Source organism: Myxine glutinosa, chromosome 1, assembly GCF_964187855.1.
Source record: "Myxine glutinosa chromosome 1, kmMyxGlut1.1, whole genome shotgun sequence".
Classification (NCBI taxonomy): Eukaryota; Metazoa; Chordata; class Myxini; order Myxiniformes; family Myxinidae; genus Myxine; species Myxine glutinosa.
The window spans coordinates 230397061-230420555 of record NC_136261.1 but is presented as its reverse complement, the minus strand read 5'-3'; the positions used below and the strand labels follow the sequence as shown (position 1 = coordinate 230420555).

The 23495-nt window shown below is 44.4% G+C and overlaps 1 protein-coding gene across 2 annotated transcripts in view; it reads left to right on the top strand.

The window, feature by feature from the left end:
• The window catches only part of LOC137434950 (dedicator of cytokinesis protein 7), a 264889-nt gene that overhangs the window by 196434 nt on the left and 44960 nt on the right, over positions 1–23495 (top strand). For both annotated transcript variants that reach the window (XM_078784918.1, XM_078784912.1), the window contains exons 29-37: positions 2287–2420; positions 11540–11709; positions 12779–12894; positions 13400–13591; positions 15261–15384; positions 15512–15608; positions 16706–16802; positions 17764–17898; positions 19585–19737. In XM_078784918.1, the coding sequence (XP_078641044.1) occupies positions 2287–2420; positions 11540–11709; positions 12779–12894; positions 13400–13591; positions 15261–15384; positions 15512–15608; positions 16706–16802; positions 17764–17898; positions 19585–19737 (1218 nt within the window). The remainder of the gene's footprint in view (positions 1–2286; positions 2421–11539; positions 11710–12778; positions 12895–13399; positions 13592–15260; positions 15385–15511; positions 15609–16705; positions 16803–17763; positions 17899–19584; positions 19738–23495) is intronic.

Here is a 23495-nt window from a genome sequence, read left to right as displayed (position 1 = left end):
AACCTCAGATCCTTCCACAAAGCCTGCAACAAGTGTGTGTCTATCTCAGGAGAACCAGAAAACAATATCTGTCCAATCTCATGAAATAACTTTCAAACTTGTCTCCCTCCCCTAAAACTGGTGTTGCCTTGCAAATCTCACTTCAAATGTTACCACAACCGACGGACTCATGAGAAGGCCGAATGCCTCAATTCTGTGTTTGCTTCAAAGTATTGTGTCCCTAACCCCTCTCTCTCTGTACCCACCCATACCAATCATACCCAACTGCTCCTGAAACTGTCTTTTGCACTGGAGAAGGTGGAACAGCTTCTGTCAACCCTCAACTTTGACTCTATAACTGGACCAGACGGCATCAGCTCATGTGCCCAAAAAACCTGCTCTGCATGCTGCTCTTGCACTTCCTCATTCTGCCCCTTTCATCCTGTCATTTACCATAGGTCGTCATCCTCCTTCTTGGAAATTAACCGACATCACAGCATTACATTAAAAGGTGCAAAAACTGACCCCCTTAACTACAGACCAATTAGCTTGCTTGCAAACATCATCAAGGTCATGGAATCCATCATCACAGTTGACATTTTAAAAAACCTTCCTTTTCTCTAACAGCCTCATCAGAGATCATCAATTCGGATTCACACCTGGTCACTCTACCTTGGACATGCTGCTTCTACTCTCCCAACAATGGATGGAGGCCCTCAATATCAAACATGAGTTCAGGGCTGTCTCTCTGGACATATTTCAACTTTTCGATACAGTCTGGCATCCTGCCTTGCTCTCCAAACTGTCTGCCTATGGAATCCAAGGCCAACTCCACTATTGGATTACTGACTTCCTCCACTCTCGTAGCCAAAGCGTGGCTCTCAATGGAATCCTTTCTTCTACTCTCTCTCTCTGTCAAGGCTGGAGTACCCCAAGGCCGTGTTCTAGGCCACATCTTATCCCTAATCTTCATCAATGATTTCACTGACTCTGGAAAATCCTCTTTATCTTTGATGATGACTCCACTATCTGCCTTGACATCCCTCATTCTTCTGACAGACAGGCAGCAGCCTCTTCCCTCTCCTCAGACCTTGACAAAATCACCAACTGGTCAAACACTCAGAATATGTCTTCATGGTTGTGATCACAGATTTCAAATTTGTCTACAAGAGCATTCTCCGTCGTGCAAAGTCCTTCCTTGGCACAACTGAGCTCCTATCCACCTACAAGGACTTCATCCACAGTTGATGGAGTACTGCTATCCCCTCTGGATTGGCCCCACTGCCTCACACCTTACTCACCTTGATGCCATGGAAACCAAGGCTTTCAAGATCATTGGTATCTCTTGATGGAGCTGAGTCTATGGGCCTATCACTTTGCCATTGCCGACAGGTTGGTGGTCTCCCTGTCTTCTTCCACCTCATTACTGGTCTTGCACCCTCTGCCCTCTCCGTGCCTCACCCCCTCGTGTCCCCAGGTATCTGCAGGACGCACACGATCCACCAGAAACCCACCCCTAGTGAAACTGCCTAAATCCAGAACCATACCTTGTTTGTCCATCTCAGTCTACTTTCTCTTTCCGCCATGCTTTTGGCCTTTCCCCTTTCTCCTGCTGTTCCCTTTGTTATGTTGTGTCTTGATCTATTCTGTGTCCTCGCTCATCCACGAGCCTAGACCAAAAAGTCGTAAGCCATTGTCGAGGACTGGACTTCCTGGAAAAGAAAAAAGTAGCGATTTGTGTGTCGATAAATACGGTACTTTGCCAGAAAAATGTGACACGGCAAGGAACGCTAAATTTTTAAGCACGTCCTTTGAATATGGACATAAAGATCGCTGTTGCATCTCCATTTAGATTGAAGATCACAAGGTATCTTTTGAACAGAGTAGGCCATTATGTGGCAGGCAGTAGCGTTGGTAAATTCTCTGTTTATCGAATAACATGGATATTTAAGTGAAGCATAATTACACACAAACTTAATGAAAATGATAGATGAAGTTTATGGAATGTGAATTTAGCAAGGGAATCATCACGTAAGGGCATGTGATAGTCCCATGGTCAAATGTTTAGACTTTTTGTCCTCCTCTTATCATTTGTAGGTACATTTTCCAAGTTTCATGGGTGGTGTCAAGTGAATTGTGTGCACTGCTGAGAAAGCTTGCAGAGATGTTATCATCTATTTCCTTGTATGAAAATGAGCATTGCATGCAAAGATTTGCCATTTTGGATCATCAAACTTTGATCAAGTCAGAATATGGCAGTTTTGACTTTTATGTTGGATTCTGACATAGTCTCGGGTTGTGCGGCAGGGTTCCGGGACATCGACTGTAGACCTGCATGTTGCAAGGGTATTCGAGCTCTCCGTAGAGTATCGACGTCATCATTTCCTTTCGGGAGTTATTTTGGCTGAACTTGCACGTTCACTTGACCCCGACGTGGAAGGGTGAGTGGTCTTGTCATTTTAATTTTATCCATGTTTAATTAACCCAACTCTTTCTCAGATTTATGGTATTATTTATTGTACCTTTATTTTTATAGATTTCTGATTAATTCTTTATTTCTTTATTTTTTTCCAGCAAATTATGCCTTGTATTCTCATAGTGCCAGTAGAACATCTTCCCTTGTACAACACTGTTAAATCAGCTTAGCGGGAGATTTTCATTCAGCCGTTGTTACAAAATTCGTGAGACGTATTACATGACTGATTCCTGTTAAATGCACTGTGAACTCGTCGCTAGACATTGATGTTGTAGTGTTGGGAATGACTGCAAGATGGAATGAAAAGGTTGGCCATTTGAAACTTGGCTCAAAAAGATGGACAAGTGTGGGCACGCCTGGTTGGTGTGTTCTTTGTGACAATAATTTGTTTGTCGCAGGAACGGGAATATAAGTCTGTCATGGACACACTCAACATCCAGCACACAATGGAGATAATTTTTGATATTATTGTATTTTTTTTCCACTTAACCTGTTTTTTCAACTTAATCTTAACCTTTTTCCCGGTGGGAACAAGTACGTAACACAGCTGCACACCAGTCTCGGAGGCAGTCCGAGGAATACAGATCTGGTGAACAAGGACGTGACACAGCTGCACACCAGTCTCGGAGGCAGTCCGAGGAATACAGATCTGGTGAACAAGGACGTGACACAGCTGCACACCAGTCTCGGAGGCAGTCCGAAGAATACAGATCTGGTGAACAAGGACATGACACAGCTGCACACCAGTCTCGGAGGCAGTCCGAGGAATACAGATCTGGTGAACAAGGACATGACACAGCTGCACGCCAGTCTCGGAGGCAGTCCGAGGAATACAGATCTGGTGAACAAGTACGTGACACAGCTGCACACCAGTCTCGGAGGCAGTCCGAGGAATACAGATCTGGTGAACAAGGACGTAACACAGCTGCACACCAGTCTCGGAGGCAGTCCGAGGAATACAGATCTGGTGAACAAGGACGTGACACAGCTGCATACCAGTCTCGGAGGCAGTCCGAGGAATACAGATCTGGTGAACAAGGACGTAACACAGCTGCACACCAGTCTCGGAGGCAGTCCGAGGAATACAGATCTGGTGAACAAGGACGTGACACAGCTGCACACCAGTCTCGGAGGCAGTCCGAGGAATACAGATCTGGTGAACAAGGACGTGACACAGCTGCACAGCAGTCTCGGAGGCAGTCCGAGGAATACAGATCTGGTGAACAAGGACGTGACACAGCTGCACACCAGTCTCGGAGGCAGTCAGAGGAATACAGATCTGGTGAACAAGTACGTGACACAGCTGCACACCAGTCTCGGGGGCAGTCCGAGGAATACAGATCTGGTGAACAAGGACGTGACACAACTGCACACCAGTCTCGGAGGCAGTCCGAGGAATACAGATCTGGTGAACAAGGACGTGACACAGCTGCACACCAGTCTCGGAGGCAGTCCGAGGAATACAGATCTGGTGAACAAGTACGTGACACAGCTGCACACCAGTCTCGGAGGCAGTCCGAGGAATACAGATCTGGTGAACAAGGACGTGACACAGCTGCACACCAGTCTCGGAGGCAGTCCGAGGAATACAGATCTGGTGAACAAGGACGTAACACAGCTGCACACCAGTCTCGGAGGCAGTCCGAGGAATACAGATCTGGTGAACAAGGACGTGACACAGCTGCACACCAGTCTCGGAGGCAGTCCGAGGAATACAGATCTGGTGAACAAGGACGTGACACAGCTGCATACCAGTCTCGGAGGCAGTCCGAGGAATACAGATCTGGTGAACAAGGACATAACACAGCTGCACACCAGTCTCGGAGGCAGTCCGAGGAATACAGATCTGGTGAACAAGGACGTGACACAGCTGCACACCAGTCTCGGAGGCAGTCCGAGGAATACAGATCTGGTGAACAAGGACGTGACACAGCTGCACACCAGTCTCGGAGGCAGTCCGAGGAATACAGATCTGGTGAACAAGGACGTGACACAGCTGCACACCAGTCTCGGAGGCAGTCCGAGGAATACAGATCTGGTGAACAAGTACGTGACACAGCTGCACACCAGTCTCGGGGGCAGTCCGAGGAATACAGATCTGGTGAACAAGGACGTGACACAACTGCACACCAGTCTCGGAGGCAGTCCGAGGAATACAGATCTGGTGAACAAGTACGTGACACAGCTGCACACCAGTCTCGGAGGCAGTCCGAGGAATACAGATCTGGTGAACAAGGACGTGACACAGCTGCACACCAGTCTCGGAGGCAGTCCGAGGAATACAGATCTGGTGAACAAGGACGTGACACAACTGCACACCAGTCTCGGAGGCAGTCCGAGGAATACAGATCTGGTGAACAAGGACGTGACACAGCTGCACACCAGTCTCGGAGGCAGTCCGAGGAATACAGATCTGGTGAACAAGGACGTGACACAGCTGCACACCAGTCTCGGAGGCAGTCCGAGGAATACAGATCTGGTGAACAAGGACGTGACACAACTGCACACCAGTCTCGGAGGCAGTCCGAGGAATACAGATCTGGTGAACAAGGACGTGACACAGCTGCACACCAGTCTCGGAGGCAGTCCGAGGAATACAGATCTGGTGAACAAGTACGTGACACAGCTGCACACCAGTCTCGGAGGCAGTCCGAGGAATACAGATCTGGTGAACAAGGACGTGACACAGCTGCACACCAGTCTCGGAGGCAGTCCGAGGAATACAGATCTGGTGAACAAGGACGTGACACAGCTGCACACCAGTCTCAGAGGCAGTCCGAGGAATACAGATTATTTATTTTGGCTTCTCAAAGTTATTACCAAGATGTAAGATCGGTTGTTTCATGTGTATGTGTGTGGTGACAATTTAGACAATTACATTTTTATTTGTTATATATATTTCTTGTTGCAAAAAAAATGGAGAAAAATATTTCCTGTACTGTGTATATATAGTGATATGACGTGGACTACTTCTGAAATGATAATTCCATTAAGAATAAAAAATCTTACATGACTGGGTCATGTAGGGTAAGTGTTAGATGGCTATCAGGTGCAGTTTAATTATGGAGTACGTTTTTTATTTATTTTAGACTTTTCCCCACTACCTGGAGGAGCTACCAGGCTGAGGGTGAGCTGGACATATGAACATGCATTTGCATGAATGCTGCTTTTGGCTGGTTTGTACTAGCTGTCGCTTGATCTGGCCTCACTGAATGGTGGTCTGATTGGTGGAGAAAGAGGAACTGTGGATGGAACATAGGAAGAGAGAAGTTAAGGGGAGGCCCTCGTGGAAGTTGAGATTCGGAGAAAGTTTAGCCGTGAGGGAATCGCAGCAGTGCAGTCGAGACTGAGGGGAGGAGTCACATCCAGCTTTTGGAGTCAGTCCATGTGGCAGCCACGAGCACGGTCGTGCACATTCGGTGCTGCATGGGCCTGAAGTGGTGGTTGTTATTTGGCAGCATTTCCATCTATTCAAGAGTCTGCAGTTCATCTGCTATTTATGTATACACGCTGCTGACACTGCCTTTGGTTCCCTCAATGCTTTTTTACCAGTGTCAACATTACCATACCACCATTGTGGCAATTCCTGTCCTTTGTAAGCCATCAGACCTTCTCCGCATGAACCAGCTGTAGGTCTCTACATTCTGCTGACACACCAGGGCCCTTACACTTTACTAAAGGCTAATAATTCACAACTGCAGTCATGCATTTGACTGAAAGCATTGGCTGAAAAGTACATTTCAACCTTTTCCCCCTTCCCTAATCTGTTATTCCCAATTCTCGCTCCCTGTGTGCTTCTGTCAGCACCTTTCCAACCGGCTTTCCCCTTTTAAATCTCCCACCAGCACACAGACATATAAATGGATCCAAAAATGAGGTGAAAGTGGTGCTTATATGAAACATGGAAACAACCAAACAAAATAAAGTAATAACAACAGGCATTTTAAGGCCATTTTCCCTGCTAGAGTGGGGGTTAGCCTTGCGGTCCCCATGACAATCTTCTCCATCTTGCCCTATTTTCTGCATCTCTCCTTGTTAACCCCCTTGCCCGCATTTCTTCTTCCACCATCTTTAGCCAAGTCTTTCTCGGTCTTCCCCGTCCTCAGCTTCCTTCTACATTCATTTCCATCACTCTTCTCAACCAGTCACTTTCATCCTTCCTCAACACATGACCATACCACAAACACAAAATAAAGTAACAGCTAAAGAACCAAAATGCATCAAGGTTGTTTTGAAGACCTCCAAAAGCACCATTCGATGGATCCAAAAGGAAACTATACCAGGCTCAGCAGAGGTCCAAACTTGCATATCTTTCAACATCCACAAAAATCCAGGAGCAGTTGGTCAATTCTGTCTCTGGAACATGTTCCTCGTCTCATTCTTCACTCTTGAAATATACGATAACAATGGGGGAGACACTGCATTCAGTCAATTTTTGCAGAAAAGGCTAGGGTTAGGGTTAGGCTTAGGGTCACTAAAACTAGGGTCACTAATCCCTCTTCCTATACTCAGTGACCGAATACCCCTTTATTCTTCTTCTTCTTTCATATGCAGACCCATGGAGGGGGGAAGGAGAAGAAAGGCAGTGCCCCCTGTAGGTTAGATGACGAATTTGTAATATGTTCAGGGTGCCTGCACGGATGCCCAGCTTAACGTCCGGCTATGGACGGCACACTTTGTAATGCAACACCCTGCCTGCAAAACACCAATCCGACGGTTTATACAGACTTGGCATTTAATATGGAATATTTTTTTTTTCTTGACTTGGGTTTACTTTCTTCACTCAGTATATCAATCTGGTGAGTTTCTTTTACACTTCGGTGATTTATTTGTTAAAAGAACCATGTCAATGATTGTCTGTCGCAGCAAGAAGTCAACAACAGGATTATATCACAGGTGGCGTGGCAAAATGTACGGACAGGTGCATTTGATGATTGGCTTCACAGTCGGGTATACAAGGGTTGTTGCGTTCTGTATTAGTGGAAAACAACTGCTGCCCGTCTCCAAAGGTTATTGCCGCTTCCTCTGGAGATGGTCCGTCAACTCGACAATGCTGTTTGCCATGGAGTGGTGGCTTTACGAAATTACGGCATGAAACAGCGTGCTATTGCTTGGCAGTATGGCATCACTCAAGGTCAGGTGTCAAAGATCCTGAAACGAAATGCTCAGAGGGGTGTCCCTACTCCAACACCGAGGCCAGGACGTCCCCGCAGAACCACAAGGAGGGATGATCGCCAGCTGCACCGGTTAGTCCGCAATGGCCGTACCAAGTCAGCTAATCGGCTTATGGCTGAGTGGCAGCAACTGACAAATGTGCCTGTATCCAGAAGGCTAGTCAACCAATGACTGGTTCAAGCAGGCTATCGTGCCAGGCGTTCCCTGAGAAAGCCACGCCTGACCAGACAACACCGCCAGCGCCGATTGCAGTGGGCCAGAGGGCACCGTCAATGGCAGCCAGGACACTGGAATCATGTGATCTTCAGTGACGAGTCTAGATTTCTGGTCTATCGTCAAGATGGCCGCGTCCGAGTGCACAGACAAGTGCATGAAGCCTACAACAAAGATTGTATAGTGCCAAGAGTCCAAGCTGGAGGTGGTGGGGTGACCGTTTGGGCTGCTTTTCATGCAGGGCGCAAAACTGACCTGGTTGTTCTGAATGGAAACCTGAACCAGTTCAAGTACAGGGACATTCTGGAAGAAACATTGCTTCCATTTGCTCGTGCAGCCTTTCGAGGAAACTTTGTCTTCCAAGATGACAATGCACGGCCTCATCGTGCTCGCATGATCCAACACTTTCTTGCTGACCGTGGTGTCGAGCATATGGAGTGGCCTGCCGTGTCCCCGGATATGAATCCGATAGAGAACTTGTGGGCAGAATTAACGCGTCAAATCGACAACTTGGACCAGCAGCCGACCTCTGTGCGTGAATTGCAGCAGGCTATTGTCACTGCTTGGCAAGCGATTCCTGTCCAAACCTTGGCAAATCTCGTGAACAGCATGCCTCAACATGTACGTGCTCTCCTGAATGCTCGTGGGGGTTACATGAAGTACTGAACTGTAATTTTACTGTCCGTAATCCCAGTCGTAATTTCACTTTTGTTTTTGTTTAAAAATTTTTTGGCTAATGTGCAAAATAAAGAGATACTTCTGGAAAACGCACAGAAGTTTAACACAGTACTGTCCGTGAATTGAGTTCGATATCAGTTTACATCACTTTCAAGGATCAATTTATTTGTTTCGAAATGTCAAATGTGGTTTTTGTTTCTTTTAAAGGTCACATTAACAAAATCTAGAATAATTTCAACATAATTCCAATGAACTTTTGGTTCTAAGTCATCTTGAAAAGTAAGTTCACCCCCACAAAAAAAATATTCCATATTAAATGCCAAGTCTGTATTTGGGTTTGGAATTAAACACAGACTGGACAGCTCAAAGGTAAGTGCATTGCCATTCAGTCAGACCTAAAGGGTTTTAAATATACTCGGGTAAGTCAATAGGTAAAGTGGAGTTTATTAATTACCCACTAAGTGCATTTCCCTGATGGGGAAGGCAAAGTCTCCTTGCACATGCACACACTTCTGCCTCCGCTTCACGAGGTTATGGATGCCATTGTAATAGACAGACACTGCACAGATATATATTTAGATGCTTGGCCTATGATCCATTTCTGCGCCGTTACTTGGACCTCGTCATCATTGCTGAAAACGTTTGTGGAAACGCAGACTCTTGTGAATTGCAGCATGTACCGTAGCATGACACAGATCTACGATGGCAGCTATTTCATTCATTCAAACACACCTATCCTCGCATATCAATCTCGTACCCCTTTCACCCCATGCGCTGCTTACTCTGGGGTATACTTACCCTGGGGAAAAATTCTTACCCCACGATTATTTTGCCCCTCCGTACCTTTCACACCGGTTTCGCTAACCCTGTGGTTTGCTTCATCTTGCACAAGCATCCCCGTGGCATCCCAGTGCCTTTTCAGACTACATGTTAGTGGTTTCCTTACCATGCATCGAGTTGAATCCACAATGCTTTGCTTTGCAGTGGCAGCATTCATCGTTCTGTCACAGCACAGAAAATGGCGCCTGTTCCCGGAGCTGCGCTTGCCATTTCTCTCTTGAGTTAAAAAAAAAAAAATTCAATGAAGAAGTATAATATGTTCCAGATGCTGTCGACCACTTTGACTATTACAAAGATTTGGAGCATTGTTTGCGGCTTGCTAAAGCCAGCAGTGGCTTGTTTTTTTGCTTGTTGTCCGTGGATTTTATGGACAACACGTTACAGTTTGATAGAGCGCAAGTAAATGATACTTTTGACCTTTGACCACACACTAGTACGTAAACGTTTACCTCACAATTAAACCCCACTCGTTTTACACTCCATCTAATACTAACACAATACACTCCATTTAATATCTCACTCTAACCTCACTCCTCCGCTCCTCGTCCGAGTGCAGTGTTAATGACGAGATAACTCTGGTTCTGAGCAGGATTAAAATACCCTGAGGTATCGGCCCTAAAAATTCCTTCTCTCGGGGGAAGATAAGTGTGGTGTAAAAGCTGCGAATTTGCGGAGGTATCGGTGGGGTAGAATTGGATTTACCTCCGAGATTTTGAGGTGTGAAAGGGGTATTGGTCGCAGCAGACCCTGGTCAGCCAAGACATTGTTGGCAACACACACTCGGTTATCCTTTTCAAAATCATTCACATCATCCGTACGTATCTTTCCACGATATATATACTTTGTACCATACTGTGCAGCCTTTTTCCGAAGAATTTAACAAAAAAATATTCAAGACTTTACACCTTCACCAATAAAAATCTGATAACTCCTCATTGCACCGTAACGTGCACTCTTGTAGTGGAGCAACCGGATTACTCGCACCACATATGAGGACGTCCTGTACTATGTGGTGAACAAATGACTCAAACTTGCCCCTGCAATGTCACATATCTATAACTAGAAGTAGAACGCCACTCAGTAGAGCGCATACTCCCGCCGTGGGTCAAGTTGGAATAGTACGATTTCACAAAAGTTTGAGGGACTAGTTCAGTGACAAGACAAGACAAGACAACACAAGACAGACACTGCACAGATATATATTTAGAATATATAGAAGATAATGTTTAAAAAAAACAAGGCAATTTCACTTACATTTTCGGATTCAGCGTTCAATTCTATATAGGTGAGTGTATTTTGAGGCATGTGTGACTTCAAATAAAATTGTAAGCCAGGAAAAAACGTTCGTTTCATTCCTTAGGGATACAACATGTAAAACTGGCCCAAACGTCAAAACAAAACTCGCTCATTTTAAGTCGTACAAGCTAATGCGACCACTCATTCTTCTGGGAAGAATCCCGTGCACATGCTTGTCACACTTATAAGTCACCTAAGTCAAATAGGTTCATCAAATACTGATACCGCTATTGACATTTGCTGAGGTAAATGTTTGTTATCTCTTCTGAGGTAAAAAAAACAAACAAACAAAAAAAAACAGTATACGTACGTATCAAACGATACATTTTATGAAACGGGGAAACCGAATACATACTTTGATGGTTTTAAAATGACAGAATATGTCTTTATTAGAAGAAGAAAAAAAAAGAACCTTGAAGACAACGGTGCTAACAAAATACACCGCTCTAACGCATAACCACGAGTTTAAACTACATTTACAACAAATATTAAAACTATGTTCATATCACAATGTTAAATATAGAAGATAATGTTAAAAAAAAATGAGCCCTATCTTCCAATGGTAAACAATCCTTCAAAAAATTCCTGGATCCGGAATAATATCCTGAGCTTCACCAAAAACTAATCAATTCTTCCTTATCCCAAGGGCAATCATCCCACCAACTTTCATCCAAATCCGTTCAGAACCTTTCCAGATATCTTGTTCACGAACACATACACACACACACACACACGGACACGATCGAATGCATTTCTCCCTGGCGGGAGTAATAATTAGTGTATGTGCGTGTTTTATGATATTCGTGTACAACAGGGTAAAGCAGTATTTTAGTTCACAATAGCTTCAAACAGAGCTAAGTGAAGCCTGTTTCTCGTTACCAGGCTTTTTCCACTGCAGAGGAAAGCAATCACGACAGTGTGTGGACTGATTGCCAGTCAAGACCTGGACCCTCGCTACAATAGCACAGAAGTCAAAAGAGCCATTGCCATGCTGTATCTTCCCTTGCTGTCCATCATAGTTGATGCATCAATTCAACTGCATGACTTCAGCGGTAGGCCAATATGTTTATTTATTTTTGCATTCTGAAAAAGGTCATGGTTTCAGGCTTTGATAGTTCTTGGGTCGGAGATCACCATACGTGATCAAGGTCTGGAATCGAGGGCACGAGTAGCCGGTTAACTTGCTCCATTTACTGGCGTCGAAATACCGCAGCAATATATTGTGTGACAGAGACTTACACGGCACCTTAAAACCAGCGGAAGGACAAACAGATTAACATTGGTAGTGAGAGTATAATTCACCATTTCCTGAGTTGGAATTTTAGGCAGTAATTTGTTTGGTGGTGAACACACACCCACCATTAGTTGTGGCCATTTTCCATGGTCGAGTTTGACATGGCCTTTATTTTCCTTTTCACATCTGTGTGTATTTCACATCATATTCCACAACATCATGCCTCCAATTAGCGGATTTCTACTTTATTGCTTTGAAATTGCTCAACATTGAGTTCAATGGTCCAGTTTACCTTTTGTATCCCACTGATAGGCCAGATATGGATCCAGACCTGAACCAAAATCTAATCTGTTTGTTCTTTTCACTTACCCAACTCATGGACCAAGTTTTGTTATAAGTTGTCCACAACGTTTTGAAATATCACGCTACATATCGTTTTGGCCCCATCTCTCATTGGTGAAGAAACACTTTAAAAATTAAATAATTCTCATGTCCGGATCCATATTCAGATCTTCACCAAAATCGAATCTATTTGGCCTTGTCAGACACCCAACATGTCCGCCACATTTTGTCCGAATCCATCCACAACTTTTTGAGATATCCTGCTAGACATCATTTTTGCCCCTCTCTCTCAATGGTGAAAAATCACTTTAAAATTCTCAGATCCAGATCCGGATCTTCACCAAAGTCGAATCATTTCGTCCTCGTCACATACGCTACCTCTCCGCCAAATTTCGTCCGAATCCGTCCACAACTTTTCGACATGTCTTGTTCACAAACAGACAGACAAACCGGTGGCGAAGGTCCATCCTCCTTCGGTGGCGCAGGTAATTATATTTTCACTCTCCCTCCCACCCTTCAATCTCTCCTGCCACATCTGTCTTCAGATTCTCCAGCTATGCGTACTCAGCATACGGCAGGTGATGACGAGGAAGAATCTGGGAGCATTAGTCAGTCGGTGGCAGTTGCAATTGCAGGCACACCAGCTATTGCACGGAGCGCTGTAAGTTTTGTAAACATAATGCTGAGGAAAAGGGATGGTGGAGGAACTTTCGAATGGGACTTTCTATTATATAATACTAGCAGAAGTACCCGGCATTGCCGGGCGGGCAAGGGGAGGGGAGGGGAGGGGAACGGGGGGGAGGGGAGGGGAACGGGGGGGAGGGGAGGGGAACGGGGGGGAGGGGAGAAGAGTGGGAGGGGGAGAGGGGAGAAGAGGGGGGGATGGGGAGGGTGAGGGATGGGAGGGGGTGGGAGGGGGGGAGGGGGAGGGGGAGGGGAGAGGGAAGAGGGGGGGGATGGGGAGGGTGAGGGAGGGGAGAGGGAAGAGGGGGGTGGGGAGGGTGAGGGATGGGAGGGGGGAGGGGGGGTGGGAGGGGAAGGGGGGAGGGGGGGGACCCGGCAGAAATATTAATACTCCCAAATGTATATATATTTAAAACTCACCTTATTACTATTATTACACATGAAGAGCAGAACCCGCTGCTGAAGCCCTGGTGTGTGTGCAGACACTGCAGAGTGGGCGACCGACACCGCTGCTGTCCGCAGAAATGAGTCGTAATCTCTTGGCCATGGCATTGTGGGTTTTGAAACACGCAGACCCGATTCTGCTCCAGCGCTGGTTCGCAGATCTTTCTGTGGCACAGTTGTGGCGTGTACTGCACCTGTGTCGACTCTGCATATCATGCTTTGAGTACAAGGTGTGCTGTTTGCATTTTAGTGAAGCACTTTACACAGAACTGACAGAACTATTTATCATTCAGACTTTGACCATTTCATTATGGAGTATGTTATTTATTTATATGTTTACTTTGACCATTTACATTATGTTTTTTTACTTCTCTTTTTCTCCTTTCCTGCTTCTGCATCGCAATTCTGTTCATCATTTCCTGTATTTGATGCTTGCCTTTTACCTCTGGTTTCACTCTTTTTCTTTCATGTCGTGGGTGGTACAGGAAGCCTCCTGCTGGTGCTTTCTCTCTTTCTCTTCTGTCAGTGTTTTGTTTTTAGTTGCTCGTACATCTCTATTATAATTCTGTGCTCCATAAAATAAGAAATAATACAAATAATAATTTTTAAAAATCTTTTTTTGTTTTTGGAAATAATAAAAAGAATGAACAGGAAGATAAATAAATGCACAAATAATGTCTGTATTTGTTTCTCTGTAAACAGATATTTTTTCATCCTGTTGTGTGCACAGGGAAGAGTAAGGAATCACCATTTGTTGATATTCGTGTGTATTTGTACATAAAGCAAGAATACCATTTCAGTGGTTGTACGATATAGATATACGTGAGGCCGGACCTTATTTGGGAATAATTAGAATAGAGAAGCCACATTAACTTGGTCTTGTCACCTCTTCATTAATTATATACCCTCGTCTCCTTTAACCGTAGTGCATGGGTGGTGTTTGTGCCAACCACCTGATCCTCGGTGGAGGAATATACTGTGCCAGGCTGTGATATAGGGGTGTGGTGTCGTTGTATAAAAGGAGTTCTTGGAAGATTGTCTCATTGGTAGGACCATCAGCAGAGACCATTTTGGGTCAAAGAGTGAAGCCGGGACTGTCAAAAAGACAGAACGACGGCACTTGTCCCGTTTTTGTGTCAGCCCGAAGCATGGGATCGATCCAGAGCATGAATACGAGTAGTTCATTGGGTACAAGTAGTTTGGTCAGTCCTCCAGTCCAACTAAGTCCATTTCCTGCATCGCCATCAGTTGAGATGCACCATTTCCTCTCCCTCGATATCTCCCTTCTCATTTATCCCAGCTTGCAAGTTCATTCCTGTGTCTACTTCATGCACTTCCAACCAGGCCCTTCTCTTTATACTGGTTTGTACGTAGTGGGGAGGTTTGTCTACAAATATTAGTGATTGTTAAGTAAGTGTTCTGTGTCATTTTCCATTGAGGCTCTGTGTGGATTCATGCCTCATGTCCATGGTGTTATTCAGTAAAACGGCATTTAATTATCCCTGTCAATGCTTGCCTTTAGTGGGAAGTGTATAGGAATGAACCATTGGGTTTGCATGGGAACATAATTGGATCCGGCAAGTCACCATTCAGCTTTCCTGGGGCCAAACCTCGCGTCTCGGTGGCAATTCACAAGTGGACCCATTGCGTGCCTCCCTTGTACATGTGGAAATACTCTACTGACATGCAATCATCCAAATGAAATGAACACTGTTGTTTTGTATAGTCTGGTACCCTGTATGTGTACAACTCTATACAAACTGCAAGACTTCACTAGATGCAACAGGCAGTGCAGAAAGATCCAGAGCATCCATAGTTAGTCACCATATGCTTTTGTCATATAATAAACTACACTTCTTCCTTCTTTTCATGCTGTATAATTATCTTGTTTTTTCACAGGTGCGACACAACAAGCAAATAAACCAGGCGGTCTTCCTTAAGTCCCAGGACATGAAAGCTCGTTTGGAATCGGCCATTTTGGGGGGCGCCGGAGCTCGGCAGGACATGATTCGGCGAGCGCAAGGTGCCAGAGAGTTATTGCAAATGCATCCAATGAAGCCAGACTTGTACAGTCCTTTCGGTATTTGCACCTTGAGTGTGGATATAAAACCAAGAGAATGGTTGAGCTGTGTGCATGTGGTTTATTTCAGGTGGTGATCGTTGTCAGGCCTCCTCTTCAGCAAGCCTTGACCGTGTGCGCTGGCGAAAGGATCTCACACATTTCAAGCAGTCTGAGCGTAGTGAAAGGTAAAGCAAAGTACATTGATCATTATGGTGATAAACAAAATGTATAAATGTTGAATCGCAAAACAGTTGATGCATTTTGCATCTGAGACCGGAAACATGATTTGCTTCAATCATTTTAAATTATGAGATATTAATTAAAACATGGCACGCACCATGGATCTCTGTCGTATATAAGAGGATGGTTTGCTGGTGGGATTTTTCTTTAAAACAATGAATGAATGATCGTTTTAAGGCCATTTTCCCCACTAGAGCGGGGGTTAGCCTTGCGGGCCCCATGACAATCATGGTTCCCTGTTTGAGGCAATGTTTTTATGGCCGGATGCCCTTCCTGACGCCAACCCTCAGTCGCCTCTTAAGATGCGCAGGGATACGGTGTACCTATTCTAAACCGGGGTACACACCGGGATCATTCATCCCAGCAAGCTGGTACTCAATTTGCCGACCTCGGAAGGATGACAGGCTGAGTCAACCCCCCTGGCGTTAATTCAGCGATCGACCGGGATTCGAACTCAGGATCCTAGGATCCCAAGCCGGCACCCTAACCGCTAAGATACTCACCCTAACTCACCAGGCTTTTTCTTTTAAGCAATGCAAAGGGAAATTGATAAGATATGCATATCTGTGAAATTACGTTTTTAAAACTTGATATTTGTTTTCCTTTCAGTAACTTGCCTTTGATCTGTTTAGTCTGCATTTGTTTCCTGGACTGATTATGAACTTTCAACCTGGTGCGTTGCACGAAGGGCATTGCTTAAATACATTTGCCGTTATTCTCCGGGCTAGCTGTGGGAATCTTCAGCTAGCTGTGGGAATTAAAGAACCTGTCATTTGTTTCAAAAGTAGTAAGCAACTGTGTGATTGTATCCTGGAAAAAATCCAAATTCCTTCCCTGATTGAGAGCTTTTCAGCATTAGTCTGTGATAGAGTAGTGATGTGTCCAGGGATATTTTCACCAATTGAAATGTTCAAGATCGGTGATGAAAAGCCTCTATGCCTTCTCACACCTGTAAAATACTACAAGTAAACTATAAGTGAGCATACAGTTGTCATCTTTTAAATTCCCATTATTTTTCTCTATTCCACGTCTTGTTTTCCAGGTCTCAGGCTGAGATAGAGCATGAAGTGCTGGTGGACAGTAACCTCGCAACTGAAGCTAACCTGATTGTTCTCGATACACTGGAGCTAATGCTACAGGTTAGTATGTCCAATGTTTAATATTTCAATTTTGAAGACATCGTAAAGTTTTGTCTTTGCCACTATTGTTTGACAATTTTATTTTGACAACAATGCTAAACCTGCTCACATTAAAGTGCAGCTTAGCTAAACATTTGGTCCTCTATATGTATACCCTTCCACTGATTAGACTCGCCCTTTCTCTCATTCATACTTCCTGTGCCACCTCTTCTCCCCTCGTCACCTTTCATAAAATACAGCAACTTCCCTCTATAACCCCCTACATCCTGTCAGACTATTAAGTTTGGTTGAGGAAGAAGAAGAGGATGAGGCAGAGGAAGTTTATTCTTTGTCAAGACAAGTGCCAGTCTGTGTTGGCAGACAATATTTTGCAATAGGTTTTATCAACTGAAAGTTGGCAACGGTATGCTAACTTCAATGGAGAGCAAAGTGAAGCTGACACTTTGGGCATTCAACCTCGTGTCCACTGCTTTTGCTTGGACGAATGGCTAATGACCAAAATGTCAGCTTCACCATGCTTAATACGCTGAGTTTGGGTAGCATACCTTAGTCGGCTCTCAGTTGATAAAACTTATCGTGTTAAATGTTGTGGCTTGTCTGTCTCCTAGGCAAACAATTACATTACCTATAGTTATTGTGACACATTTTTTGTGGTTTTGTGTTGGGGTGGAGAAATAGTACAGCCTTAATAGCCAGACTTTTTGATTTTTTGACATCAACTTTTCTTTGATTTTTGTGAAACTTCCAAGATTGCGAGATGTTGCATTAACCTCTAGATCAGGACAGCAGGTCACAAAATAATTGATTGCTTTGGGGCAACACAAGAGCTCTGCTTGATTTAATCATCCATTCAGAGAAAAGGCAGAACCATTGAAAGGCATTATTGCGCACTCTGTTGCATGCTGCTCATTTGCAATGTTACCATGCTGCTTATACTCGCACTCTCCCGTGCTCCCATCAGACGCCTGGTATCATGGAAAACAAAGATGGAGTGGTGGGGAGCTTGCTGCAAGTACTGCTGCACAGCCTCTCTTGCAACCAGAGTTCGCAGTTCCTGCAGAATTGTCTGGCAACACAGCGTGCCATAGTCTGCAAGGTCAGGCCTTACCTTCAACGCTATTTTTCCTCTTTGTAACACCAACTTTTGTTTTTGAAATTGTCTCACGTTATTGATGCATTCATGTAATGAAATTTGGTGGAGATGGGGCCAGAACTGTTTTTTTCTGATGATTTTCATGTATATGTATATGTATATGTACCGTATATGTTTTCATGTATATGGGAAAAGCAAGGTTAAGCAATCGGTTCATATCCGTCCGTACGTCTTATCAGTTTATGATCGTTAGTTTATTATGGAGGAACAACAACTTAAATTGAATGTTAGATTTCAAACACGAATTATAACATGAATATGAAGACAAGTTTGCCGTTTTACTGTACTTTTGCTCTGAATTCGTCCCGATCGAGCATGCGCGGAGACGAGCGAGATATTTCACCCTGTCTGCCTGGCAGTCAAACAAAATTGAAAATCCTTCCAAACAGAAAACTTACTGTTTTTATGGACGTTATAACGGACACAAACCACTGGGATGAATAACTAATGTAACGTGTTATTTAGGGCGGTGTAATAGACACTTGGTAAAACACTGGTATAACTCGGAATTAATTTATTTATACGCCTTTAAACCGCCTTAAACCTTAATTTAAATTGAATTATATACCTGAATACTGTAGAACACAAATCGCCTTCATAATACTTCCAATAACCGTACTATATATCTATATGTAGCATAGAGGTTGTTGCATGTGAGAGGGTGAAGAAGAGGCCGCTGACATGGCGATATGTTGATGCCGATTGATGCTGTGTTCTATGGTGATCACTAAAGCCTCCATCTCCTAAACTGCAACTCAACATCGGCTTATTACAGTGTATTAGGGTGAGGTATATAAGACTGCTTCAGTAGCGCTAAACTTCCAGATTTTTTTTTTTTTGAACGATCCTTAATGTCATTATTTTATGAAAATTGAAGTATATACTTAAACGCTGCATGGGGTCACGTGTTCTATGTACTCTCTAGTTTAATAAAGTCAGATATTACTCTCCATTCAAAAGTAAAAATGTAACAGTGAGTTGCAGTAATCCAAGTGTAACCTTGTGAGAACATGAATGGAAGTTTCACATGTCTTCTGATTTAAGCATGAGTGGGTTTGGATAAATTGTGCAGATTGAAGGAAATAGATTTACGTGTTTTGTTTTTCGCAATATGCAGAGTAGTTGAAAACTTTGGCTCCAGAGTGAAACCATGGAAATAGAGATCGGGTGGTGATCTCCCAAATTTCACTATCTGTGGTTGAAGCTTTTTAAAGATGGATGAGGTGCCAAGGTCTCAGCATCACTGAGTTTGAGAACGTTCATGGGCATCCAAGTTTGAATTACAGAGAGAAGTGGTATTAAAAGTAATGAAAGAGAGGATATCATCAAGTTCTCAAGGACAGGTAGATCTGAGAATTATCAGCATATACCAGTGAACGATGACTGCAAAATCCCATAAAATTGTACCACATGAAGCTAGATAAAAACAAAGTGTACCAAGAACAGATACCTGGTGGCAACATGTTCATATTGTAACCTTGAAACAATAATAGGGGAAAAACAACAAATGAATGCAACCTTGCTGGCATGTTCACATTGAAGAACTTGATTTTGTTTGAATTACTTAAACTCTCAGATCTAACCCGACCCTTCCTCCTTATCTTCTCATTTCTCTGCCCTCTTGTGCAGTTCCCAGAGCTTCTCTTCGAGGAAGAGACTGAGCAATGTGCTGACCTGTGTCTTCGTCTTTTACGTCACTGCAGCGCTGGTGTTGAGGGCACAAGGGTTCAGGCCAGCGCCTCTCTTTACCTCCTCATGAGGCAAAATTTTGAGATTGGAAACGTGTGTCTGCATTGAAAAATCACTCCTGCACTGTTTTCCTGTCACTTTTGCTCACTAGCGTTTGTCAAATGATGTTTATATAAATCTTGTAAGTTTGGAAGAGCAAACCAAACTAAATGTCTGAGGTTGAAATAAGACAGGTTCCTCCAAGATCCTCTCTAACGATGTTCTAATCATTTGCACCTGAGCTGGTGCACCTGATTCTAATTTTAGGTATTTGAAGTAGTGATAAATGTAAGGGTGTACTTACTTTTTCCACATGCGAAATTTGCATTTATGTTTATTTAAATTATACAATGGACTACAAAATGTAAATGTTTCATGATATTTGTTATATTATATCACCTTTATCTGGTAAATGTAAAATGTAATGTAAATGTCATGTAAAATGTAAATGTAAAATGTAAATGTAAACATGTAAATGTTTACATGTAAAATGTAAAATGTAAATGTTTACATGTAAAAATGTAAATGTAAAATGTAAATGTTTACATGTAAAATGTAAATGTAATGTAAAATGTAAATGTAAAAAAATGTAAATGTTTCATAATTGTTATATTACATCACCTTTATCTATCAATATTGTTGAAATGAAGATCAAATAGCTGTATGTTGAAATATGTTGAAAAAGTCAAAACTTTACATGGGGTGTACTTACTTTTTCACGTGACTGTATATATACACTACTCACAATAAGTTAGGGATATTGTGGGAGTGAGTTAATTTTTTTATAGGGGGTAGGGTTATGGTATTGAAATCAAGAATGCTGTGTTTTTTCACACTCGTTAATAACCATAGAATTAGGACGAACAACTTTTTTCAACATAATTAATACACAAAATCAACCACACCGAAGAACCTGCCAATATCCCTAACTTATTGTGAGTAGTGTGTATATATATATTGTTGCGGATCTCAAACGTCGGCGTTCCCCTTACCAAGGGGGGATTAATCCCCTTGTCTTTTATCTAGCCGACACGATCCGGGGCTATGACGTTCCTTCCGGTCAGCGCTGAATAGCGTGGTAGGCCGAATTATTCCTATTACCTAATTACCAGCGCCTCCCAGGAAGCAAGGAAATAACCCCACCCGAACCACGGTTTTAGTGGAAACGCCGAGCGATAGCGAGCCGCGATTCGGGCCGTTAACAGGTACTAAACCCGATCTGAGCGGTTGTAATCGTGCCACGCTTACGCAATGGAAGAAAAGACTGATACGGTCGAATTAAGAAGAAAGGAAGAACAGATTGGTTTATTAATTATTTACACAGGAAGAAGGAGAAGTACACACAGTGAAGCCTTGAAAACAGTCTGAACTTATTCCCTGGACAAACGGGCCTGCACACACACACACACACACACACACACACACACACACACACACTCACACGGGGATGTAGAAGGTTGGGGTTGAAGATCCAGGGATGATGTCCACAGCTCGTTCTCCGGGTCCGCGACTCGTACCGCGAAGAAATGGTAGGACGGACGGCAGGCGCTCCCCGCATGTCGTTAGCACGGATCGGACAATTATCAGGGAAAGGTGAGCTAGGCTGGGCGGTTATTTCACGGCTTAGCCGCGTACGTAATAAACGAACCGGCTGGGCGGTTGTACTGGCGGTATCGGCCGCGTGCGTAATAGAAACACCGGCGCTTTATATGCGCTCCCAGCAAGCCCAAAGCCAAATCCTCAATGAGTCCTTGCAATAAGTCAGTATAACAGCGCCTCTCCCAAGCAGTCCTCAACAATGGCGCTTTCCCACACGAAGTCCTCGAGCCCTTGCACAATCAAAGTTCCCCCAGCGAGTCCTTTCACCAATGCCAAACGTGACAGTTCTCTTTGGTAAAGCGCATATACTCCTTCTGGCCAGTCCTGTGGAAGGGATTTGCGTGCGCGTTTATATAGCGCCGCCCAGCGAACCCTCTCGAATTTGCCAGACACGCTCTCACCACGCCCCTTAGGCCATGCCCACGGAGCCCTGGTTGGTTGTTGGGGTCTTACCGGCTCCGCCCTTGACGTCTGCTTGACGTGGCCACACCCCCCGACCTCGCCCTCCGCCCCCTTTTCCAGGCCTACCTCGTGGCATTTGGCTGGTTTGAGCATCCTAATGTGAGGGGCAATAGGGCGCAGACTGGATGGTGCCCAACGAGGTCGATTTTAGGGTGGGCTGCAAAATGAACAGGGCCTACTCTTATTTATTTCTTTTACACAACGCAGGTATCACTATTGGAAATAACTAACGTTCTAAGGTGACCTACGTGTTGCATGTGGACTAACTATGGGGGCAAAACCTTTAACCTTTATTAATCATACATGTACATTTCTCAGAACCGCAACGCTGCACCCCTCCTTCGCCAGGCTCGTCCCCGAGCCGAACCCACACACCAGTGAGCCCGACCGGTTCGGATGCAAGGGTCAGGACTACTTTTTAACAATTAGTGTGACACTTAGGTGTAGTTTCCCTCTACATTTAACGTAACACCCTGTGCGCGACAGTTTTAAACACTAGATATGTCCCACCTACTGCGTTGGTACTAACTAACAGACTCACGCCCACAATTAACCGAATTACGGAAAGAATCCTCAAACTACACATAAAGCCGGTGGGGAGCATGTTATTTACAAGACTACTAATTATTTACAATACTAGAACCCAGGACCTGTTCTTTTTGTGGGAAGAGAATATAATTTTTGAAAAGAGGAAACACAAATGCAATGCACTGCACCAATACACCATACACCCATATGCACAAAAATAATAAAAAAGGCACAAAAAGATTTCAAATTAATCAATGATGTCTTGTGCTTGGCTGGCTGCTGGGCTGCGACGTCTTCTTACTTCATCTTCGGTGTGCCATCATCAAAGCTTACAGTCTTCTTTTCCTGACACACCAAAGGAATTAATAAAAAGGCACAAACCGTGTCCGTTTTTATTCCGGCCAGCAGGGCCATCTTAGGTGGTCCGACTGCATGGCATTGATGCCACTTAAAAACACAGTGGTCCGCAGGGCAAGATAACGTTTGCCGCGATTGTCTGCCCCAGCAAAGGTGCCAGGCCACAGAATGTGTGGTCCATTGGTGTACCGGTGCAGGCAGCAGGGTGCAGCACAAAGGTGCAGCCGCACAGCTCAGGGTACCTGCACACTCCCCTCAACAAAAGATAACGGGTCCATGGGTGGGGAGGAAAGACAAAGCAGAGGTTAGCGGGGGCAAGGGCGCAAGGCTACACGTAATCACAAGGTAATGCGACATGAGGGGCGCGGGAGAGCGAGCGGAGACAGCTCGTCCCTAGCCGTACATGACCCCCCATGTCACCTACTCTACCCTTGCCCTTCCCCGTATTTACAATTTACAAATTCCGTCTCTACCGTCTTGTCTCCCATATCTCCCCCTAAACCAAATTCGTCATCCAATCTCTCCCAAGAAGGAAGGGATGGAATACACACAATGTCTCACCCACGTCATGATGCGTCTTTCATTCAAAACATTTGCAAAAACCTGGTGTGGAGTCCTGTCACCTTGGTGAGTGGATGCGGATGGTGCGAAGAGATTTTCATCCTAGCTATCCTTCTAATTGACATTAACTCACTTACACTACCCGGGGTCTTGCCCTGCCAATCCAATTGGCCTCTTTACACTATGCGGTTCTAAAAATCAATTCCCATTGACCATCCCGTGGTGCCTCCCAAATTTGGGGTCTCATTCCCCCATTTTTTCCGATTTTTCCCCATTTTTTCCGATTCCCCCATTTCCCCATTCCC